The sequence below is a fragment of the Molothrus aeneus genome, chromosome 2 (assembly GCF_037042795.1).
Source record: "Molothrus aeneus isolate 106 chromosome 2, BPBGC_Maene_1.0, whole genome shotgun sequence".
Lineage (NCBI taxonomy): Eukaryota > Metazoa > Chordata > Aves > Passeriformes > Icteridae > Molothrus > Molothrus aeneus.
In genome coordinates this window covers 82,770,441-82,795,027 of record NC_089647.1, presented here as the reverse complement: position 1 = coordinate 82,795,027, position 24,587 = coordinate 82,770,441, and the positions used below count along the sequence as shown (strand labels likewise).

General features: G+C 37.7%; 1 protein-coding gene across 1 annotated transcript; it reads right to left on the bottom strand.

Annotated features, from left to right (window-relative positions):
- Positions 1-3,872: 3,872 nt before the first annotated feature.
- CRLF2 (cytokine receptor like factor 2) lies at positions 3,873-23,948 on the bottom strand. The gene is made up of 9 exons (XM_066571565.1): positions 23,934-23,948; positions 18,471-18,557; positions 11,550-11,661; positions 10,681-10,853; positions 9,505-9,644; positions 8,589-8,751; positions 6,738-6,852; positions 5,620-5,704; positions 3,873-4,145 (listed from the first exon to the last, which is right to left on the bottom strand). Exons 2-9 carry the CDS (start codon positions 18,544-18,546, stop codon positions 3,873-3,875), a joined length of 1,137 nt encoding a protein of 378 aa, XP_066427662.1. The 5' UTR covers positions 18,547-18,557; positions 23,934-23,948.
- Positions 23,949-24,587: the final 639 nt, after the last annotated feature.

The window sequence follows — 24,587 nt, the reverse complement described above, 5'->3', positions numbered from 1 at the left end:
CAGGTTTGGGGCTCCTCTCCAGCTTGCAATATGGAAGTGTGGATGCATGCAGGGACCCCTCATTGCTCAGGGTACAGCTGCTATCTCCCACCACCCAGAAAATCTTGTGCCAGCAGTTTCCAGCAAGAAACCAGGCAGGAGCAAGCCATGCAGTAGGCAATAACTCAGCTCTCAAATCATAAGAAATGATTACAAGAAATTTCCAGGAGTGGAGGAGTTATTATTGCATCTTGTTGCACAATACTGCTGTTTCGGCCACTAGATTAGTCAGTGATAGATCTGTACTCAGATATGCAGTGACAAAAGGTCAATTAGGGTCATATCTTCTTTTCTGACAGAAAATGCTGACTTCTTGCCCTTGGTATTTTGACAAGTTTAGGCCCGTGTAGCTTTTTCAAAAAAAAAATGAAATTATATAATCCAGTCTTTCAAGCATTTAATGAACATGGCCCTCCAATTTCATCTTTGCAGTTTGCATTGTTTTCACAAAACAGGAAAAGCAAAATAAACTATGTTTTGCATGGCTAAGTTTAGTAAGTGTAAAAATGTAAGCGACACAAAAAAAAAAGCAAGAATGGTTTTGAAAGCTTTGTTAAACACACTCTAAGATTCTAGGTTTATTGCAAAAGAAGCAACCATTTTCTGGTCAAAATTATGCCTTTGATAGTTGAGCAAAGCATATTTCCAAGTAAATTTAAAAGCACAATTGTTAAAAAACAATGGCAAAAAAAATATGGAGTGTAGAAGACTGGCTTCAGTAAGTTCCATTATTTGTTTTAACAAAAGCATTATTTCCTCCTATTCTTCCTCTCACTGAAAATCAGACATGAAAAACAAAGCAAACAATACAGATATTCAATTTATCAATATAAATTGGCCTGGTGCTGCTATAGCTAGCACATAAATTGTGTGAGGAAGAAATATACATTATGTTTGTTCCATTGTTGAGGAAATACTGTTCAATTAGTCTGGACTACCACATAAACCCATTCCCTTCCTTTGGGATATAATGAGGGAACAAGATAGAGCATCTGAGGGACTCTTGCCTTTGAAGAACATGACAAGTTTTGAATAAATAAGAATGAAGATGTGAATGTTACTGTGTACCCTTCTTTTCACTGTAGGGAACTGAACAGGCCTTTCCCTGTCTGGCTGGTAAATTTGCTAATTTGTGGAAGTCTGCTCTGAGAGATGGAATGCATGTTTGTGTGACCATCCAGGAAATGGGAAGGGAAGGGAGAGGAGAGGAGAGGAGAGGAGAGGAGAGGAGAGGAGAGGAGAGGAGAGGAGAGGAGAGGAGAGGAGAGGAGAGGAGAGGAGAGGAGAGGAGAGGAGAGGAGAGGAGAGGAGAGGAGAGGAGAGGAGAGGAGAGGAGAGGAGAGGAGAGGAGAGGAGAGGAGAGGAGAGGAGAGGAGAGGAGAGGAGAGGAGAGGAGAGGGATGGCAAAATGGTGGAAAATGGCAGATGGCAAAGGGTGATTAGGGAAGCCTCCAGTACCCTCTAACAGTGAGCATGGTTAATCTTCTTCTACCGTGTTTGCTAGAATCATCATCAGTACCTGGGGCAAGACCTTTCCTTTTCTGTTCCTTAAATTGTGTGTTTGATCACTCTGTAGACATTCTTGTAGAGTTTCTAATGATTGGAAGGCTTTTTTTTTTTAAGGGATGGGGGAAGAGAGCTTTTTTTGTTGAATGCAAGTAATTCCCTATGTTTTGTTTTCATCTTGGGCAACATTTTAAAAATAAATATTTGAGGTACCTGGGTGTTTTATTTGCTTTATTTCTAATATGTTATATACAATGTAAATGTGGTTGCACACATGCACAAAAAAACTCTTTCTGTCTATAAAACACAATACGAGATACACCTTGTACTAAAAACTTACATGATTATAACATTTCAGGACAGCTGCTGAAACAGAACAATTCAACATGATGTTGTCCTTTATTTTTTTTTTGCAGGGTAAAATTTCAGGAAAATGTACTTAAACATTTTGAATCCAGACAGACAAGTAGTTGTGCCACAGAAAGTGGTTTAATTGAAGTAGCTAGCTTTGCAGGCAATCATATGATGTGGGCTGAAGAAGAAGCAACTAAACAATATATTCTGTGCTTTACTTCCCTCTTTATTCATAGAATCATTACTGGAGCAGGTTCTTGTCTTTTGTAATTCACTGTAACTTATTTGTTTCTAATGCAAGAATGACAATTTATATCATGTACAAAGAGCTGAGCTATTTTCTGCTCATCAAATTTTACAGAGCTTGAATTAGCTTAAAATTCAATGCATTCTTACAGTGCTATTGAAACTTTTCATGGTTACCTTTCACAAAAATTTCCAGAAGTGGGCAGTGTACAAAAAGCACCCCCCAAACTTGCATACAAGGCAAAATTGTTCTCAGGATTATGGGAAATCCATGTTAATCTTGTTAGTGAACAGTCAAATCTGTGACAATGTCAAAAAAAGCTTGGGGAATGTGGCTGAACTGTCCTTCCAATTAAGTTTCCCACTTACTGGCCAGAAAATGTCTGTGTTTTTCTTTGTAAAACAAACTGGAACACCTAGACAAAGATCTTGACACTTAATGATCCATATTATTATTTACTGTTCTTGAAAAGATCTGGAACTGAAGTTTTTAAAGCACTGAATTAAAATATTTTACTAATCACAGTAATTTTCTGAAATGCGCAATTTCCAATCTGCACATTAAATCAGAGTGTTTGCATAATGCAAGTATGTGAATCACAAGGCTTAGTCAACTGGTAAAGCCATTAATGACTGACTGATGTGCAGGTGAATAACTGCAGCTAATTCAGCATATAATCATACTGTATCTGCTTACCCAGATGATAGGCACTTTTAACACTTAAATTTTGTTACTAAATTAGCTTTCAAATAGCATGTAACATAAGTGATATGCAGAAACTCAGAATCATCGAGATTTTTTTTGTCAAGTCTGATTGCTGAGTATAGTGCATTTTAGATTTGAAATTAAACATACTTTAAAAGACTGTATGTTTAGAAAAATTTAAAATATTGTTCTAAACTTATTTTTAAACTTGTTAAAAAAAACCCAAATACCCCATTTTCTAAAGAAAAACAAGAGACTAGTATATGCGATATGAATAAGAAGTCCTAATTTATGTCTACAGCTGCTGATTGCACTAAACCCCAGTTTGAAATAAATGAAACTCAGTTAAACACAAATACTGTTCAAAATGAACTTCAGCTTTCTGAAATAAAGGCTGTAAGATGCTGACTATTCAAAAACTGTAAAACACAGAGGGCATGACCTTCTGAGAAAACACTTGAAGCCCTGCTGTTCTGGAGGAAGCTGCCTACACAAGAGGTATCTGCAGGCTAAAATGTGATTCATCCTTGCTCTTCTCTTCTTAGAAGTGGGCCTTATTCCTTCTCTATAAAACCTTTAAGACGTGCCATGAAATGCAAAGTTAGGCAACAAAAATCTCTTTACATGAGACAGCAAAACCTCTTTATTTTCTCTCTTGATTTGCGAAGAGCAATGGTGTAGTTTGCCCTGCTCTACGCACTCCATAAGCAGAAGGACTAAATCTCAGCTCTGCTGACATATATTATGGGAGAGCTCCTGTGCTCTCCTCTCCATAGAAGGAAAATGGGGCTTAGGGATAAACCCCAATTAGAAGAACAAATCCTGACTCTATAAATTATCAGGAGCTTGTTTCAAACACTTGAGTCTGCCCAAGAGATTGTAGCTGTTGGGAATGTACAGATCTAAAAACACAGCCCAGTGTCTTTCTTGATGTGAATCTTATCATGATGACTTTTCTATTCCATCACTCTCCCAAACTCATCAGGATTTTTACGGAATTTCCTAACACCTTCTGCAGCTTTTATAACATCACATACATGTCATCATTCATTATAATATGGAAGCCAGCAAAAGGAGCTGTAGTGTTGGGTGCTGGTATCAGGCAGGCAATCTCAGCTGCTTTGTCATCGTTATTTTCAGCTGCTCCTGAAAAAGTGAAGATTTTTTCCAAAGGCCCCTGTTTGTCACTGTTCTTCCCATCTTCTTGCTGGCTTTCTGCCTCAGTGATGGACTCTGGTTCTTCATATTCCAGCTTGGTTTGCAACACCACATGATCATTTTTGTCTAGCCACTCCTAGAAAAATTAAAATGTTAATGTCAGTAGAGATGAGTTATCTGTCAAAAGAAGCCTGGTTGTACAGATGCCAATTACCAACTTTCCTTTCATATTGGCATCTTTCCAGGATAAGCCAGGAGATGATGAAACAGAAGCAAGGTAGAGAAGCAGGACATAAAATAACAGGACAGAAGAAAGAGTGGTAGGAAAGCAGATAGGATTCCAGAACTGCATACAAATTCCTACTTATTCTTGAGACCACATAAAATACATTTTTGTATTTAATTAGGGCCCCTAGAAAACCTTGGATGTGTAAAATACCTGGTGCTCCCTCTTTGATAGACTCATGCTTTGTTTGACCCAAGCACTGACTTAATCTAAATTAAGACTAAGTTCAGATCAAGATTTAGGCAACATAGCATATCTGTATTAATGCTTTAGTACTAATGTCACCCTGAGTTTTTAAGATTCTCTAAGCCTTCTGATGTTGACATTCTTGTAGTGAATTTTCTCACACACTTTCTGTAAATAACTTATTGTTTTGCATTCCTCTATGGAGGAGGAGAGAGTTGATAGACTGTTAGTTTAACCAGTGGCATTGGAGAGGTGCCACTGTCACCCTCCAATCCACTGTCACTTTTGGAAAACTATAAATGTTGGAGTCAGAAAATAAACGGCCTTTTTCTCTCGTTCACCTTGAGAACGGTGTGAGCGTGTGTTCCTTTGTGTCCTATAGCGACAGTACTAATTTGAATTTGTATCTTTTTTCTTCACTTTGAGTTTAAAGCTGTCTTTTATATAAAAAAATTTCAGCTTGTCACTGAAAAATTATTACTGATTTTTGATATTTCATTGGATTTGAAAACATAAATATTTAACCCATTTCCCCTTTAGAGGAAACTTACTAGCAATTAAGGTAAACACTAGAACAACTAACACAGAAAACTACACCACATATGTGATGAATGACTCATAAGAAGCATTAAGAAAACAAAAGCAAAAACTGTAGTCTATTCATTTGATAGATATTCTATGTCTAAAGGTTTTGTGAGCATGGACCTCTATGGCTGAGGGTGGATATTCCCTCCTGTGGCTGACACCTGCAAAGCTGTGAGTGTGCCAGCACTCACAGGTTCAGCACTTCACAAACATAAAGCACAAGATCAAACTCCCTGACCTATCATGTGCAGGAAAGGGTGCAGAACCCACAATGTCATTTCAGTAGATATTGTGCCTCTCAACACTCTGAAATTCTTCTCCAGCAGTTTCTCTGTCTCTATAGCAAGTGCCTTTTCACAGTCCCAAAGCAGCACTGCACTGATTTTATGAGTGTTTACTCCGTGGATCCTTGGTGATGCTGCAGAAGAGGGAAGGTTTTGGGGCTTTTATCTTGGGTCAGAGACTCCTTGTCTGTGCAGAGCAAGGATCAGTAGCTACCTTCAAATTATTCTCAACGTTTTGGAGTTTGCAGCTCAGCTAAGGTGATTTTTACCTGTAAGTTTCCATTATGATCATTGAAGAGATCAGCTAATGGGTATTTTGGGTCTGGTATAGCAGGCAGGACTGACATCTGAACCCTGAAAAAAGGGAAAAAACCCAACAAATAAATGTTTTGTTATAGCACAGTTATTCATACAAACATCTCCTTCAGCACAGTTCTGTACCCACATATATATTTTACATTACAGTTCTCTCTTCTTGATTTCTTTTTAATGTGTTCTAAAGTCAAAAAGCAGTTATAACAGTCTGATAACCCCATCAGGCTAAGAGACTTTTTTGATAAATTTTCCATCCCAGTCTAGCAAAATCCAAACTTTACACAACCTTCCAGTTATTCAGCATATGCCATTCTGCTTGATGCAGTAGTCAGAGCTTGCAATCTCTAGTTACCTTCCCCTAGACAGGGAAGAAGTTGTAGCAACCAGCTGTATTGGCTGAGTTAGTGAACACAAATGTAAATGTGAGCCATAGAAGTGCAGGAGAAAAAACTCAATTTATGAACTGAAAGGGTAATTAGAGTCACAAATACTTTCATCTCTGAAAATATTTCATTTTCTGGCACTTTTTTCCACCAAAAAAGCAAAAATCTGGGGCCTTTGTGGGTATGCTTGTTGTTTGGTAGTTGTTTGGGTTTTTTTTTTCATTGTAAATTCTATACACAAACAGCATTATTCAACGGCCAATCTAAATATTGATATAGTCCTGTTATCAAGCTTACTCAAGCTTACTTTATCCTACTGCACAGAGACATTTTGATTGCTTGATGAAGGTTGAACAAAATAATGTCCTTTCAGAACAAGTAGCTAGAAAAACTGGCTTCTCAGAATTTACTTAAATTTCCTTAAAAGAGAAGAAATTAGGTGGAAGAGACAGAATTTTATCCTGAAACATTGTCTTTTACCAGAATTGTTCCAGTTTTGCAAATTAAAGGCCTGGGTGTTTGGAAGGCCAGGATGTATTATTCCTCAAACAGTGATTAAGCTACTGACTTCTACATCTTCACCATGACTTTGCCTGACAAGAATTTTCATCACAAGAGGATTCTTCCAGACTGACAGCTCTATTTTCATGGCATGGCTATTTAGTAGTAACCAGTAAAACTGTATTTACCTCTGCCACTTACACAGAAGAATCAGGAGGATAAGCATCATTAAGAGTACTCCCAGCGAACAACTTAAAATAATTACTGTCTTTGACTGAGGAGTTATATCATCATCACATGAATCTAAGGATAATCACAAAAAGAGTATGTCAAAAAATTACTTTTGCTTTAACTGTAAATGTTCCTAATCATGCTGAAATATTGATTTTTCTTTAGAAAGAAAACAAAAAAAAGCCAGAAATGTTTTTAAGGAAAAATAAGACAAGTTTAATTGTTCAATTGAGACTGAAAAGATAACCTCTGCTTCCCCAAACCTTGCAACAAAATTAAACTGTGCTTTTATTTACCTAAAATGACCTGATACAGGACAACAGAGGGTCTTATAGGCAGTGTAGATGCATTATGAATGAATCAAGTATTTCTGCTCACCTTCATCACATTGTAACAGTGATAAAGCAACTTTGTGCTAAGATCTGTATTACATAAACCTACTTACAATCATTAAAGCTGCAAGTGCAAATTTACATGTAGCCCAAATGTTGTATCTGCCAACAAAAAACAAATAAATAATCCCAGCAAACGAAGAGCCAGCAAATCACAGGAGTTGATACCCAGAAAGTAACTAGAGGCAGGCTAACACCTAACATGCAAGTATATAAAACTAATGAATTTGTGCATTTTCCTGCATTCTCAGTGGTCTTCCTGCAGCTTTTGTAATGCCACCTCAAACCTCTGCCTCCTACTACTGGCCTTCTGGTCTCCACAGAAATGCCAAAACCCTGGATGATTATTCTGTCATACTGTCCAGCCTGTTCCACCTCCCTGCTCTGTTTAGCTGCCAGGAAACCACAAGTAAAATTGTGACCCCCCCCTGCTAAGTGAGGTTTTCAGAGTTTATGAAATTTCTTCACAGCTTCATCTGATTATAGATTTGGAGTCAATAACTCAATTAAAGTCCTGAAGAAAACTGCTTGCCTCAATGAAGGAGCTGTGTGGAAGAGTCTTCTCTGTAGGTCAGCACTGTGGCCATGAGTGTACAGGCTACCGATAGTCCAGGATTTCATCCCACCTAGGCTGTCTTCAAGTGAGCTAATAGCCCATTGCAATTTAGAGAAATCAGATCTTGTTACTCTGAACGTTTGAGGGCTTCACAGACTTCTGGTAAAGTCTAGTGAGTGGCAGTTTGTGCTTAGGTAACAAATGTGTTTGTATGGTGTACATTTTTTTTTTCTACAGAAAAACTGGGATTTGTTTTTGATGAGCAGTAGGAATACTGTTTGCATTGACAATCTAATTAATGTCAGTCACCCTCAGTTAAGTGCAACTCTCTGGTAAGAAAGCAGTGCTGATTCTGGCTTTGCTTCCCTTCAATCTCTTTTTCCCCATCCTCCTTGTTTCGATCAATCCAACATACTTGAGCATCAGACTTCTGTGACCTGTGGTCCTGTAGTACAACTGGATGTACTTGCAAAAACTACCTTCAAAAATTAGACTTCAGGGATTTTCTTAGAGTTCATATTTGATGTCCAAATATGGGCACCTCCCTTCAACACACACACCCACTGAGCCCTCACGCATTACATCACTGTCACTGGGGGATCCTCAGTGCTGTTGTAACACAGATAATAACACTCTTAACTTTCCTGATTATGACGTTAATTGGTAGCTTCAGGGGCCATCAGGAGCAGAGTGGATAGAGTTAAATTAAACAGGTGAAATTAAACATTCACATGAACTTTCTTTGATAACACAAGATGGAGAACAATAGCGCAACATTAATTTGCTGCATGTCCTCAGCTTCTTTTGCAATCACCACTTCTTCTTTTGCACTTAGACTATATATATATATTTGCTGTTACCTAATAACGTGCCATTCATCCAAAATGTTTCAGCCGCCCAGTCACTGCTGTATTTAACCACGTTGCAGTGTGGTACCAGTCTCCTCAGTCTGACCCGGAAAGAGTAGCACTTCCTTGGATCGAAGCCTTGCTCTCCAATACTGCAGCACTTAGAAGTTCTGGACTGAGACAGAAGGTTTATCATTGTCAATTCTGGTTTTCAAGACAGTGCTTCAAAATGCTGTACACAGTCATGATCACAACTAGGACAAGGAATAAGACAATGCAAAACCTCAAAAACAAATGTTACCTTCTCTGAGTTTTGAGGAATTCTGTTTCTTGATTGACTTTTGACTATTCATATCCATTCCTTGTTGTGTGGTATTGAGTTGAAGGTCCTAACAATCATTGCATAGTGCACTATGTTACAGTTGCATATTTACAATACACAAAGACACTCCAATCCACAAAATATTTACAAGTTATATTTGAGAATGGAAAGGTTTGTTAGTGAAATAATGTTTGGAAATACTTAACAGATGATTTTAGAATAAATAAGAATCCTGTGTAATTTCTTTTTTTATACTATTTCATTTGTTTTTCTTTTTTTTCTCTCTTCTTTTCCTTAATCTGTTTTTTGCTTCTATCTTTCCAAACTCCTCTATTATAAATGTATGCCTTTTCCTTAGATTGCCCGCAGCTCTTAAGGTGGGAACTGCCTTTAAATTTATAAATTATTTCTGGCATGGTAGAAACCCAGGGTTCTAAAAATCTAGATGTTTTCTGCTAGCAGATATATTTGAAAATATAGGATGGGAGAAAATCTGGAAACAAACATATTTTATTTTCTATGGATATGCTACTTCCAACTCCTAGTGTTGAATAAAAATGTGATGTCTGCTTTCAATGTTGATTAAAAATGTAACATACAACTCACTTGCCAATCTTTGTCAAACTTGCTTTTGTACTGAAGCTCAAATCTCAAGCACCATGCATTTTTCTCAGGTTTATTACAGCTTACAGTAACAGTGTCCTCTTTCCAGAAGAAGGTCACATTTTCTGGTGGATTGGGCTTTACTGAGAAAAAGAGAAACAAATTTTGCTATAGCATCCTAAAATGAACTCTTGCCTTCTTGTATTATGAAAATTCTGCCTTCCTAATTTAAAGGCTTCAGTCTGATCCTTGATATTTGTCCTTTGTTACCTAACCTTTTTGAAATTAATTTTGTTATCAGTGAGTGTTTAATAGTGAAAATTTTAGGATCAGGCTGCAGTTTTCCATAATTTAACAGATATTGGTAAAATTAAGAATATAAAAGCATTCTCAAAGTTTGATGCCTTGACAGATTTGTGTTTAATCCCTTTTGCTAAAACATTATTAATAAGTTTGGAATATATAATTTTTTTCAGATAATTCTCCATTGTATATATTCTGTGTGATTTCTATTAGGAAAAAAAATCGTTGCACTTTGAATGACGTAGGTATGCAAAATTCCAGAAGTTTTTGATGAATTAATCTCACACTAGATGGTAAATATGTATTCAGGGACAGTAAAGATTCAATAAAAACAGGAACATATCTCTACTAGTAGTAGGATGTCCCTTTTACTCTGCCAGACTGTACCATAGCCACTCAGCTAATTTCTATTGCCATCAATGATGGTTTTGTGACAGCATCTTTGACAAGAAGCAGTGTGCTGCCTGATATTGCATGAAAAATGGCAAAAGAATGAAGGTTGAAAGTATGAGAAATATCACACTAATTATGTTGAAATAATGAGAAATTAGTCAGCACTAAGACAAAAAACTATTCATTTTCTTGTGCAGCAGGCCTGCACTAGACAAAGAACACCCATATATATATATTTAGTATTTTCCTTTGGATTTTGAAATTGTATTTCGGGACAAGTCTGACTGTCCTATGTTGTCTCACTTAACTGCAGCTGCACACAAGCCTATGTAACTACAGCAAGGAACAAAAATCAGCATTTAATAACTGTAGTTTTGTTTTGAGGAGCACAATAAGAATATTTTATATGCCATATAAGAGATTTCTTCTCAAACTTAGAGAACTGGAAAATCTGCCAAAGTAGTCATGATTTTTCAAACGTACTGTAAAAATCAGCTTTTAGATTTTTTAAAAAAAGCTCATCACTTCCATTGCTGTTCCTGATAGAAATGGTGAGGGTAGGTCCTTCTGTCTTAAAAAGACATCCAGAATTATAATCTTGATCCAATAAATAGGTGGTACATGGCTTCAAAGCTTTGTTCTTCCCTTCACCAAATCTGTAAATGAAATAATATTGGTAAATGGAAAACTTAAAAATTAAGTTAATTAAATTTTTAATGTCTTTTTTTTTTAAATGCTACGTCAAAGAAAGTCCGAGCATGGTTTTTATTGAAGTGACAAATTTCATAGTGGTGTGAGGGAATTCATCACCCAAACTTCACCTAATTTCCAGCCCTTGGTTTGGATGCAGTCTGAAATATTCAAGTTTTGTTCATGTTGTTATTTTCTAATGACTTGCTCAAACAGATGCTCTCATGATCCTGTTTTCAAGACTGTACTGTGAAAAGTTCTTCCATATATATAACCCAGAAAGAAAATATAAGCACTATGACTTTCTTTAACCAAAATATTACACTTCTGTTAGTCATTAATGATCTCAGTTAATAAGGAAAATATATACATATATGTGAAAAAAACATTTTCCATGGTGTAATTAGCATCAGCAATGCACAGAACAGGGACAATGACAGAAGAGGGACAAATCTTTCATATTATGTCTGTTGTGACTGATTACTCAGCAAGTTTATTGATTTGTATGCTTTTGTAGGTTGTGAATATAAACAAGTTTCATGCTGGATATTAAGAAATGTTGAAAGAATTTCTAGTTCACAGAAGACTCAAATGGACTTGGATATTCATTGTCCCTAAGTAAATCCTTTATCAAGAGAGGAATAGGCCCTGACAATACTCACGTGTAAAAAAATGACACATTCTCATTGGGAAAAAGCTCTCTTGTTGCCCATGTGATCTGCATCTTCTCGTTATTGAAGTTGATTATTGTGGTGTTGATGGCATCTTCCCCACCTGCTCAGGACATTTACAGAGAATATGATTTCAGGAGTGAGTATAAAAAGCATCCCTTGACGTTAGTAGGCTGTCAGTGTCTCTGGGTCTGGATTGAAGGCACCTGAGACAGTAGTTCATGTTCGGACTCAGGTGTTTATTATTTCTTATCAGTAAAACAGTCTCACAAAGCAGCAAGGCACAAAATGGCTCACAATCTCGTGTTACAAGGTTTATTAAGACTAAACTATCCAATTAAGAACTGGCACCTAGATTATTTTGCCTTTTAACCCAATAACTGATCCCAAAGAGCCCCCAGTGGGGACTTTTCTGCCCAATTACAAAATGCCACCCAAACCCATGAAGAAGAAGGAAGAAGAAGGAAGAAGAAGCATGAAGAAGAAACCCAGGATGACACCCTGTGCCTTCCATCTTGCTTCCATCCACAACATACTAAAAATCCCAAAACCTAAATTTCTCACCAAGTGATACACCTACACAACTTTCTATAATCTATTTCACACTTTTGTGGATTCGAGTCTATCTTGAAGTCTAGGAAACTTTCTCCATGAATGAGGGTCAAAGTCAATGCTCCCCTGGGGGTCAGGGCACCCCAGAGCAGACAGAGAAATATTCCTGGTGCCCTGGGTTTCCACAGTAGGAAATCAGTATTTCTAAGATATGTATGCAATAGGCTCAGATGATCATAAAATAAGAAGACAAAAGAGTGTCCAAAATACAAGGAAATAGAGTAAAACAACTTAGAGAGGTTGAAATTAGAATTTCAAAATAATGAAATGAAGGCATGCATGGCGACACGAGAGAGAGACTTGGCCACATGGTCCCGGGACCAAAACGAGTAGGCTGGGCCACGTTCTGAACTGCATGAGGTGTACACCTTGAGGACAACTTTCCCCAAAATAACTGCTGATTAAATCTGGGAACTAACACTGTAGGGAACATCTGTGAAAACTGTCAGATGTTTGCTATGAGAAACCAGGAACTAACACCAGAAATGCAGACCAGTCAAGACCCACAGCAACACAGAGCAGACCAGCACAAGTAGATGCATTGCATGTTTGATCTATGGCCCGTTCCACCTTAAATACAAGCATGATCATTTAATGTCCCCTGGCTGCACGCAGATATTATTTCCTCTCCAATCATCTCCTTGACACTTGTTCTTGCTAGGGACACAGGATTCCACAATCAGACATTGAAGATAAACCTGACATTGAAGAAATGAAGAAATTAAGAAGGCAGAAGGATTAGAAATCCATTCTATATAAAAAATTGTTTATTTTGCATTCTATAAGATGTGAAATTGTGTTTACTTGAGTGAATAAAGAGGAAGAAGACGTATCATCAAGAAACCACTTGAAGGTAAAATTTTCAGACTTCTCCAGCTGTGAAGCGTCTACCACTAAAATTATTAGCTGGAATATTCCTGTCTAGAAGGAAAATATTAGGATTTTAGCTTTGATCGCTGTGTACATTTCATGCGCCTCTGGACTTTTGAAGGGGGTTAAAATTTTAAAATATTTCTTATGGGCTTTTCATTATATCCAGTCATTTAAATTATTTCACCGGAATCAAGAGTAACTATTCTCATGGTTGCTATCTTTTGCTCTGTAATCAACATGAAGAACGTGAGACATGGGTTCAAGTAAGCATTTTGCCTATTTTCATGCCTTTCTTTATCTGTGTCTAGGTGCTTTATGACTACTCTAATTAGAGTTATAACATTTTTGTTGAGTTGTATTTGTGTTGTAACACATAGTCTAGTAAAAACCATCCATGACATTTATGGCAAAATTCGGGACATACTGCGTAGATCTACCTTCAGGTTTCTGCTATGTGACTCGTGGAGCTGTGCAAAAAAGATTCTGCTCTTACTCAAGAAGAGGACTTGAAACTACCTCCTCCATCTCTTACCTACTGCCTGCAAACTTGTTTTGTATTGTTTTCTCAAACAGAAAACCTTGTTTACATGCTGAGGCAAAAACAGAAGTGAAAAACCTTAAAAGGTGTAATAAAGTGGAGTTTATCCAGCCAGTTCTACCTCTGTTGCAACAAAGTACCTACAACAAAGCAGCTCATTTTACATAAGACTTCAAGCTCTTTGTAATTCCCTTGTGTGGGTCTAAGAGATGATCTTGTCTTTTACTAAAGCCTCTAAGAAATATGCAGGCAAAGTGCCTAACAGTGGATTCTTGGTCTATGATTGTACTACTACATTTTAATTTTTATGGACTACTTTAGCATGGTTGTGCTGTGCAGTATGTAATGTAACTGAAATCCTTTGGTTTTTGGACTTAGATTTTCTATAAAACTAGTTTAATGTATATTTAATGTGCATTAGGTGTATGTTCTCCATCCTTAAGTAAAATTGACATAATGAAAAAGCCTATACATGTTAGAATGGAGAATATTGTAATGTCCTGAGATAATTTTTATGACTATATAATGAATCCTTTCCATTCCCTTTAGAAGTTACGGAATATATACTTTCTACTTTTAGATAATTAGTCTGATTGCCTGTATTTTCACTTTGAGAAAGAACTGCTAATGATCATGATTCAATTATGAAAATAAGAACAGGAAGAGTACTTGCTTTCTTAATTATATATTTTCAAGGGTAATTAATTTCAAAATTAATTTCTGATGCTGTTTCTATGTGTACAATATTTGGACAGAATGACAGAAAGCACAATGTTCTTTGTAGGGTATGTTTTTGGATGGGTATGTTTTAGGTATGTTTTTGGATGGGGCTCTGAGCAGCCTAGACCAGGCTGCTCAGAGCCCCATCCAACCTGGCCTTGAACAATTCCAGGGATGGGGCACTCACAGCTTCCCTGTGCAACCTGTTCCAGTGCCTCACAACCCTCACAGTAAAGAACATTCTCCTAACACCTATTCTAAATCCAGTCTCTTTCATTTTAAGGCCAGCATCCCTTGTCCTGTCACTACATGACCCATATAGAAAGTCTCTTTCCATCACAATTGATCTGAGGTGTTCAGTCAATTTGGTCACGGGGGCTGTGCAGGTACAGAACAAAAGAAGGAAGAGGGAAAAAGGAGTTTATAACATAAATATAGAACACTGTAACAGAGGCAAGGAAAGTAAAAGTTTGTCTTAAATATCTCAAAAAGGAAAAAAAACTACAATGCTATGAGTTTTATCCCTCCAAGTCTGGAATTCTTAAACAGTACTATAATGCTTATTCTTTCTAAATTCATTTTCTCTTACTGGACAGTATAAATAACTTCTTTTTCTTTTTCTTTGCAAATTATTTTTCTGGGGAAATTGTTAGAATTAAGAGGGATAACACTGGTTCATTAATTGTGAGAGAGAGCACACAGAAATTGCTTATCCAAATTTTTTTTTACACATCTGACAATTAATGTGGTGACAAAATTTAGACTGATTTTGCCTCTCAGCTAGGTGATCTGTGCTTGGGAATCTCCTTGAACCTGTGACTATATATCCTACAACCTGCCAGCAGAGAAGTAAAGATCTGGTGAAGTTGTAAGCCACCCTTCCATCTCTGTGCAGGTCAATTGTTGAAATCCTTTTTCAGGGTGCCACATTTTCCCTCAATACCAATGTGAAAACGACACCAGCATTAAAGCCCTGAATCCCATGGCATTCTTTCAAGGGGGAGCTTGATCTTTTCATACTCTCAGTGCGTTATTTGAGGTATGGCTAGCTCTAGAGATGGATATTAGTAAGGAAACCAGAGGAATCCCATGGCATTTCCACACAATCAAAGTGGACACTGACTAGCCTGTTGGAAGGCAAAAAAAAGACACCAATTAATTCTGAACCTTAAACAACAATCTTTATTCTGTATTTTTTCAAATGTATTATAGCTCTGCACTACTTATGAGAGGCTGTAATTCAGAGGTGAAGACTAAATCTTGGGTTTGGTGATGAACATTTTTTGTATGGCAAAGAATATCAGTTTGACTCCAGTCCTGCAGTGATTTATTCATTGACCTAACTCTGAGTAGTTGACTTCAGCAGGATTGGTCAGAGTGTATCAACTTAACAACATAAATAAATATATCTAAATCAGAAACTTTTTCTGCAAAATATCCTTACATATTATGAATTAAAATGCTGGGATTTTAAAATCAAAGTATAAACTCCAACAACTGCAGTTATTTGTGTACTAAAAGGGAAGGCAATACATTATTAAATTCTTTAACAAGAAATAGAAAGTTAATTGAAATGGAATAGAAATTATAGTAAACCATCTGGTGATATATACATATTCTTTCCTGTGCTCCCATTTAAAAAAAATTCACAAGAAATCAGTTTCAAGATAATTAAGTAGGTATGTAGGACAGAATCTTACCAATCTTTTATCATTAAAGACTTTGTTTTCAGGGCTCTAGTTGGAGAAATTTTCTTCTGTGCTTCCTAATTTCATGAGTTGTGAAGCCTTTTGGAATGTAGTATGAGTTGTACTTTTTGTAAATGTACAGTAGGTATTTACATGTATCTTTTGAAATTATGACATGTATATTTTGCATAATTTAAATTTCAACATGAAGGCATGCATAACCTAAGTGAGTTTCTTTAAAGTTTAGTGTAAATTGGCATCTAGTCCTCTGAGGATATATACAGTTTATCTGAAATATATTTTTTCTTTTTGATGATGTTTCCCTTGCCACTAACCAAAAAGGTGTTTGGTTTTAAGCAAGTATACACCCATACTTCTGCAGGCAGAATCATTTGTATCTTCTGTTAGTGGAAAGAGAAAGAGAATAGAGAGGATCATTTCTCTCCCTTTATTTATGATGGAATTTTTTGAATTCAGCTGTGACATCATAGATCATTCTCAGCTGATATGTCAGCTCTCCCACAGTAATGGCAAATATTTAAAGCCTTCTTCTAATTGTGATCCTGGAGGCATACAATACACCAAAGCAACACATTCATAATTACTCTTTCTATTATAATAATTGATAGATGAAGAGGTCAAAAATGTTATGAACAGGCAGTCCCTGGGCTAAAAGAGGTGTTACAACTTTCTATCTGCAGATGAGCTGCTGGTCTACCAAGGTATGCAGCATGCTGCAGTGCTGGAGGATATATACCAGTGCCCTGGAGCAAGAGCTTTAGAGAAATTATCCAAGCCTACACCTTCCATAAAACCAGACAGGGACTGGTAAGATGCCGCACAAGACTTGAACATTACAGGCCCTGCTGGCCACCTAATTCTTCTGAGGACAGAGAAGCATGGAAAATACCACTATGGTGTGTGGAGAAAGTAGTTCTACAGGGGAAAAAACCCAACATTTCCTTGAGTAAAAAATTATGCAAATGCAACCATGAGAAAGAATATGAGCAAGTACATTCCACCTCCTTTCTATTTTTCAAAATTTATTACTGAGAAAAGATACTACTGAAGGGGAACATGTAAAAAGGCTAAATGTCATGGAACAAATTTAAAAAAAGAAAGGGAGAGGCAGAATATAAATCTGCAAAGATAACAGAATGAAACATGCATGTACTGGAACAGTTGCAACCTCATTGATGCATAACAAAGAAGAAAAAACACTTTTGATTTCCTTAGACTGATGAAACCTGATAAGTAACCACATGTTAAACTTCCACATGTTGCAGTAGACTGTACAGAAACTACTGGAGAACAAGACCCAGATCTGAACCTATAGTCTTTAGTTACTCTTCATGTTGATGAAGGAAAGTTTTATTTTTTTGATAGGAAGAAATGTAGGCGAAAGTGCCATTTGTGCACAAGGATGCTGAATTGAACACATAGGACAGAGAATGAATAGCAAAAATCTTTTCAAGAAGAGGAAAAAAGCCAGCAAGTGAAAGTTTTTTATAGGTATATTGAGACGAGGTATAATTCTTATAGCATGATTCTTAGAATCCACCAAATTGAGTGCTTTGGGGTTTTTCTCAGCAGATCACTGACCATTGCCAGGCATCACAACACTGCATAATATAGGTACCACTGCTTTAATTTTCAAATTTTGTTCCACAAAGGCACGCCATCAGCCCTGCATGGCTATAGGTGATTGCCATCTCAGGGCAGAGAAGTCACCTTCCGTCACAAGTCAGCCAGTGACTCACAGGGACAATTAACCCTGGGGAATCAGGTGGTGAAACATTGCCAGAAATGGTATTTACCATATGTATAGCAGAACAGAGACATAACTTATAGGTTGATAGCATGAGATTATAACTTTAAAGAATTTCTTTTTCCTTATAAAATGAATGACAGGGAATGTGTGGGAATTTAACTCGAGTGAAGATTAGATTTTTGATGTAAGTGTTGAGCTTTATGTTTGATTTCTGTAGTAATGCATTTATCTTTGACAAGCTATAAGTAATGGCATTGCAGACAAATACCTAAGACAGAGATGTTCTTAGGTAGCCAAACAACTGGTCTTTAATAATTTTGCTGTGTAATAGTATTTTTGTCTTGATGCTTTCTCAGGAACAAAGTATTGCTGATCTTTTCCCATAGTGTTCATTCTTTTAGAGTACTAAGTGCAGAAGTCTTACCTTGAATGTGTCTTATCCTTCTTTGTTCATTGAAGGGTATTCTTTTTTGGCTGCAATCTACTCTGTTAGAAAACTTTCATAGAAATCTGTTATATTTTGTTTTTCAGAGGACCACTTTCATTTCTGCTGGATATTAATTTTTGTTTGGTTCAATCTTCTAATCAAAAAAAGCACTGAATATTGTAACACATGAGGTAAAATATACACAGAAATATTGCTATAGACACAGAAATATTGCTAGCTGATAAATCAATTTCTAAATAAATATATGGGGATTTGAACTTACCAGATGATTGTGATTGAGAAGCCACCGTGTTGCCTAGTATGAAGATCATTGAATATGCTTGAAAGATGAGTCTCATGGTTGGAATGACTGTGAAGAGATGAGTAATCATAATCTCTGGATTTACTATTTGATCACTTTATACCAGATGCTGGAGGGAAGTGGAGGAAATGACAACAGGAAATAAAAAATGGCTTATCTATAGCTACAAACAAATTAGAAGTGCAGGACCTTCTTAAAAAAAAATATAATCAGAACATGAGTATCTCTTTTCCCAGCTTTATCTTCTCACAGCTGTATCAATCAGAGGAGACCATAGCCCTGATGCAAACCAGGATGAGGCAGCTGTGCAGAGGTGTGACCACATAGTATCACAGAATCAATCACAGAGGCACAGAACAGGCAAGGTTGGAAGGGACTGCCTGCAGTGGGTTCATCTGGTCCAATCTCCCTGCTCAGGCAGGCTCATTCCAGAGTAAATGGCACAGGATTATGCTCAGGTAGTTCTTGAGTATCTCCAGTGAGAGAGATTCAGCACCCTCTCTGGACCATCTTTTCCACTGTGCAGTCACATGCACAGTAAAATTCTTCCTCATACTCAGGTGGAATTTTCTGTGCATCAGTTTCTTCCCATTGTCTCTTGTCCTATTTCTTGTCACCCCAAGAAGAGCCTGGCCCCATGTTGTCACCATCCCTTCAGAAACTGACAGACATTGATGAGGCATCAGGAAATGTACAGTAACCTTCTTCTCACACAGGGGCTCTCTTGGGCAGATGATCAAGTCGGTCATGGTGCGTGTGAAGTGCCCTGGGCACACACACCATGCTGCCCGAGACCCCTGAACTATATTTTGTTGCAAATTTCTCAAGAGTAGGAACTTGTCTGGCATGCCTGGTATGGATGGCTGGGAGTACACTCAGAAGTGCTGCCATGATTTTTTTTTTTTTGGTTTGTTTTCATTCCTCTTAGATCCCTACCTAAAATGTTCACAGTCCCAACAGATCTGTTTGTCCAATGAGACCTTTTTCAGCTTAGTCACATCATCAAAGTCTGCATGTCCCAAAAATACCCATTCAAATCTCAGTAATTCTTGGAAACCCCAGCAAAACTCTCTGACATACATACAGTATTATGTTAACTGTCTGGTCCCTGCTGTTGATCAAGTTCCTCCAGGGACTCATTAATTCCTGGAACTAAAGTAACAAGCAACACAAACATCAAATACTAAACTAGGTCGTAGGTGACAGTTAATGGAAAGCTAATATCACTCATGGTTTCCACAGTCGGCATTGCAAAAGTCAGTGAGATAAACAAAGGCAAAGGTCCAAAATCCTCTGGTTCCTCAGGACATGGTGACCCCCACATGTCCCCCTTTGGGTTAAAACCACATTTTTCTTCCAAAAAATGAGTCTTATCTGTCCTTAGAGAACATGTGAGTGTGATGGAGCCAAATTTATCCCTTTCTTCTTTTCACACAGGTAAAATACACTGGACTTCAGAGCTCCTAAGGTAGTTCATTGTTAGGAAGGAAGGGATAGAGGAAGACAACAAACAAAGGAAAGATATCTAAAATACCTCTTGGATTGTAATTATTTTGATTTTGAGACATTACATCTAAAACAAGGTCTAATTCTCAAGCAGCAACACCACATTTTCACTCACCTTTTCCTTCCACTATGTATGTTGGTACCACAAGTAATTATCCCTCCCACCAGTCTTCTTTTTCATATACTGAGGTCAAACAAAAATGAGCCCAAAATCTCTCTTTTTACTACTTTGGAACCCAAACCTAGGGCTGAGGTCCTGAAGAATAAAAATGACATCTAGGTCAAAAAAGCTGCTTGCATTAAGCTGATGCACTGTTGAGCTATTTTTGCTACTGCTGAGAGAAATATCAGATTTGGCACTGAGGGATGTAGGGCTTTGGCACCTCCCACCTCCCTCCCATGCTGGCAGATAGTGGCCCAACCACCTACCTTAGGTTCTGTTTACTGGAAACCAGCTCTGATTACCTGATTTGATTTTTTTCATGATCCCAGTCCGCGAACTGAACAGCTGTGAGTGACACCATAAGATCTGTTCCCCTGGAGGACTTTTTCTGCCTGCCTGCAGGAGAGTGCTTGATTAACTTGCCCGTGTCCTCTGGGTCACTGCTCTCAAGAGGACGAGGGCAGAGAGTTCTCACAACGTGGCCCCTCTTCAGGGCTCACACAAAGAGCAGTTGGATTGTTTGGACTGAGAAAACAAGATTCATCTTGCAACTTCAGGCAAGAGTAGGGAAAGCAAATGGTTAAGGTGAGATGAAAAGTAAGCAGCCAGGGGTTCTGATGCTGACTGCTGGAAGAGAAAATTCTTATCAAGACACACAGAGGATGAGAACAATGCAAGTAATGCAAGCAAATTAAAAGAAGCCCTTTTGACTTCATATTTCATTTTGGATCAAACTGCACAAACAGATCTTGGCCCTCTGCCAGCTCATCTACCCACACCAGCAGCTCTTGGGTGGCTGCACTTGTGAGCTGCAACTTCCAGCACCCTTGCTAACTGTCATCAGTTTCCTTCCTCTCTTTTTATTCCTCTTTCTGTAATTTCATTGGTGGTGTTAAATGAGTCTTGGATCACCACATTGTTCAGCAAAGAAAATTGTCCCAGTTTAGCTTTTTCTTCACTTAGAGCCAAAGCAATCAATAGTCTGTGAGTAATTTTCATTTATTTTTACTTACTTATTCATGGCCTTGCTCATAGCCCCCACGTAAAGCCCTGAAAAACAGCAAGATTATCTCTTTCTGCAGAAATGACCCCTCTTCATTTTTAGCAGTAACAGGATGTGATTTCAGTGTGCTTTGAGTGAATGGGATAAAGGGAACAGTGAACCATTTATATGAAATAGTGAGTCCCATCACTCCATGACAAATCAGTTTAGTCAACTGGAGACAGTGCAGCCCATTGTTGTGACAGGAGAACCTGATTCCCTGCCTTAATATGCTGCAAAGTGCATGTGTGAAGATCTCTGCTGCACACTTTGGACTCGTCTTTTACCCATGGGAAAAGCCTAGGGGAGCAATCTTCAAGTGTTCCTGGAATTTTAAAAATTCACACCCTTATACAATCACTTTAAAAATGCCACTTGGTGGTCTGTCCCTGTATCATCATGGCTTGGCCTTTCCTGTTTTTTTTATGAATGACAGGAAAGAAATGAGGGGAAAATACCAAGCGAAGGTGGCAGGTGGCCGCTGCATGGATGAGCAAGGAGCTCCTGCCTAAAATCAGACCAGAAATGGATTCTACACACAAGAGGTGGAATCTGGTTGATCTTTCAGGGTCAGGGTTAGAGAAGTCAAGGCCAGCATGGAGTTGAATCTGTTAAGGGATGTGAAAGGAAACAAGAAAGGATCCACAAGTGCATAAACACTAAAAGGAGGGCTAAGGAAGAAAGACCTGCTGCTGAATGAATCTCATGCTGTGCAGGGCCTTTGTCTACACAATGGAAGTTCTTCTCTTTGTTAATGTCTGGTATTGACATTAACTGCTCCCATATGCATTTCAAATCCTTACCTAAAAGAGTAAGCATGCTTGGTCATTACAAAAAATGTATCAACATAAATGTTCCATCAACTAAAAAAAGTAGTCTTTAAAAAATAGACCAGAATAGAATAGAATAGAATAGAATAGAATAGAATAGAATAGAATAGAATAGAATTGTTGGAAGGGACCTACGTAGTTAGAATGACCGTCAAGTTTAACTGCCTGACCACTTTAGGGCCCACCAGAAATCAAAGTCTGGTATTTAAGGCATTGTCCAAATGCCTCTTAAACACTGACAGGCTTGGGGCATTGACCATTTCTTTGTAGGAAGAGTCTGTTAAGTGTTTGACTTCCCTCTCAGAAAAGAAATATTTCTGAATGTCAACTCTGAAATTAAAAATAAACAACAGAAATCTGTTGGCCGGAGTTAAGCATCTTTTTAAAAATCAGAAAAAAGCAAGAACCTCTAAAAAACTAATAATTGAATAGTTGAAGTTATATAGCACTGAAATTTTATTTAAAAAAAATGGATAGTATACAAAAATTTGTTTATTGGATGGGATAACCTGTTTAATTTTAAAAAATCTTTCATTAGTCCAGTTAATGATGCATGTTCCATTTTTTAATACATTGCTTTGTTGAATTTTATCCTTGTTGTACGTATCCTTAAAATATTTGTAACAAGTAATACATTTTTTTCTTTAAGTTGTGCTTTTGTTTTCTGGGGAAGGAAATGATGAAATTATAAATTCAGGGATGCATCCTCAATTTTGGGAGTATTTTACATCAAAAGGAAACCCAACAGTCATTTACACTTCTATTATGTTTCTCTTCTTCCACCTATTTATGTCAAGGTTACATGTTGGGTCCTTCAGTTAAAAGTCAAAATGGCAAAAGTAAACTTTACCATATAGTCTATAAAACAATCTGTGGAAGACACAGTAGTTGTGCACAAGTAAATTTATGAAGACCTCTTGATTGCATAATGCTTAAGACTGTGTAAGGATAGGATTCTCATGATTTAATATACTTTAATATGCATTAATAATTAATAAGACTATATAATTACATAACTGCATTATTACAGTCCTGTAATGCTAGGAAAGATTAGAGGCCAAATATAACTTCTGCTTCAGTTACTCTTCTTTGAAGAAGTCTGCTGTTTCCATCTGCCACGATGGAGTATTTTAACCTATTTTTGATATTTCCAATCCTCTGGCACATTCCTTTTCAAAACACCCAGCACAGCTGCCCTTGGTCTTTTCTGGTAAAAGGTGGGGCTCCTGTTGTCCTGGAATAATTTTGCAGGTGAGGGGCTTTATTCATGTTCCCTAAAATGGTAAAGAACTGAGAGGGATGCAACAGGAACTGATAGTGAACATATATATGGGAAAAAAGTCTGAGTTATTAAAGAATATATAAGCTGTAATAGGTAGGAAATGATGGTAGATTACATGGAAGAAGACAAAACCTAAATATTCATTTTGGAATGCATTTCTGGAAGAAAACATATTTCACTAAAGTACATCATTCTATCTAGGTACCTTTCCCACACTTAAATAAAAACAGAAGACAACAAGAAACTTCAAACTAGCCACTGGTGTTTCCATTGCTAAAAAGAAAGAGCAAGTAATGGAGGCAGTATAAAGCCAGTAATCTTTCCTGCTCCCACCATAAAGCTACTTGATCCTTGTACCTCATTTATCCATGAGCCCTCACTTGCTGAGTGCAGTGGGCAGGAGACCATATCAGGAATATGTCTGGGCATGTCCTGGTTTAGGGCAAATTTGGGAGAAAACCTCCCAAAGGGGCCCTTCCAGAAAGCAAGCCCACATGGCCCCTCCCCCCAACTGGTTCGGGAAGGATTCCTTGGAGGGAAGTGGAAAGAACCTGTTTATTTAACAGGCACAGCACCCCCCAGCACACAGAATGAACAATACCTGATGACAGCACTCTTTCACCGCTCTGAAAAGAGATGACAACTTCAGAAAGTCTCTCTTGGGGGTGGTCGCTCTGTTCTCAGTCCCTCTGCTGAGGGAGGGACTGAGAACACCCAACAGCTGCTGCAGCCACAAGGTGCAGACTCTTGGTGTTTCCCAGGTCCCAGTCCAGAGCAGGTTTGAGTAGGTCCAAAAAGAAAAGGAAAGGAGAAACAGTCCAGGGAAAGATTTGGACTGCTAAGCTAAACTAACTAATGAGGAGAAGCAAAAAGCAAGAGCGAGCAGAAGCAAAGGAGAAGCAAGAGCAAAGCCAAAAGCCAAGCAAAAAGCCAAAGCAGAACTATCTACTGCCCCGTCTGTGTGTCCTGCCAGCTGTGGGGGAGCAGCTGATAGCAAAACCAAAACAAAACATTCACTCTTCAGAGCCAGTCTTGAAGGCACAGAACATAATATCTGGTATAAACAGAACACACAAATGGGGATACAAGCATCATAAGGTCACCCTAGGACAGGGCATTATTAAATCCTCCTGAGTTTGAACTCCTTTGGAATACATACAACAAAACATGTAACGCAAAGTGGTGAAACACCTCTTAGATATCACAGCATGAATGGAGAACAACTGATGGTTAAATAATGATTTCAAAACTGGAT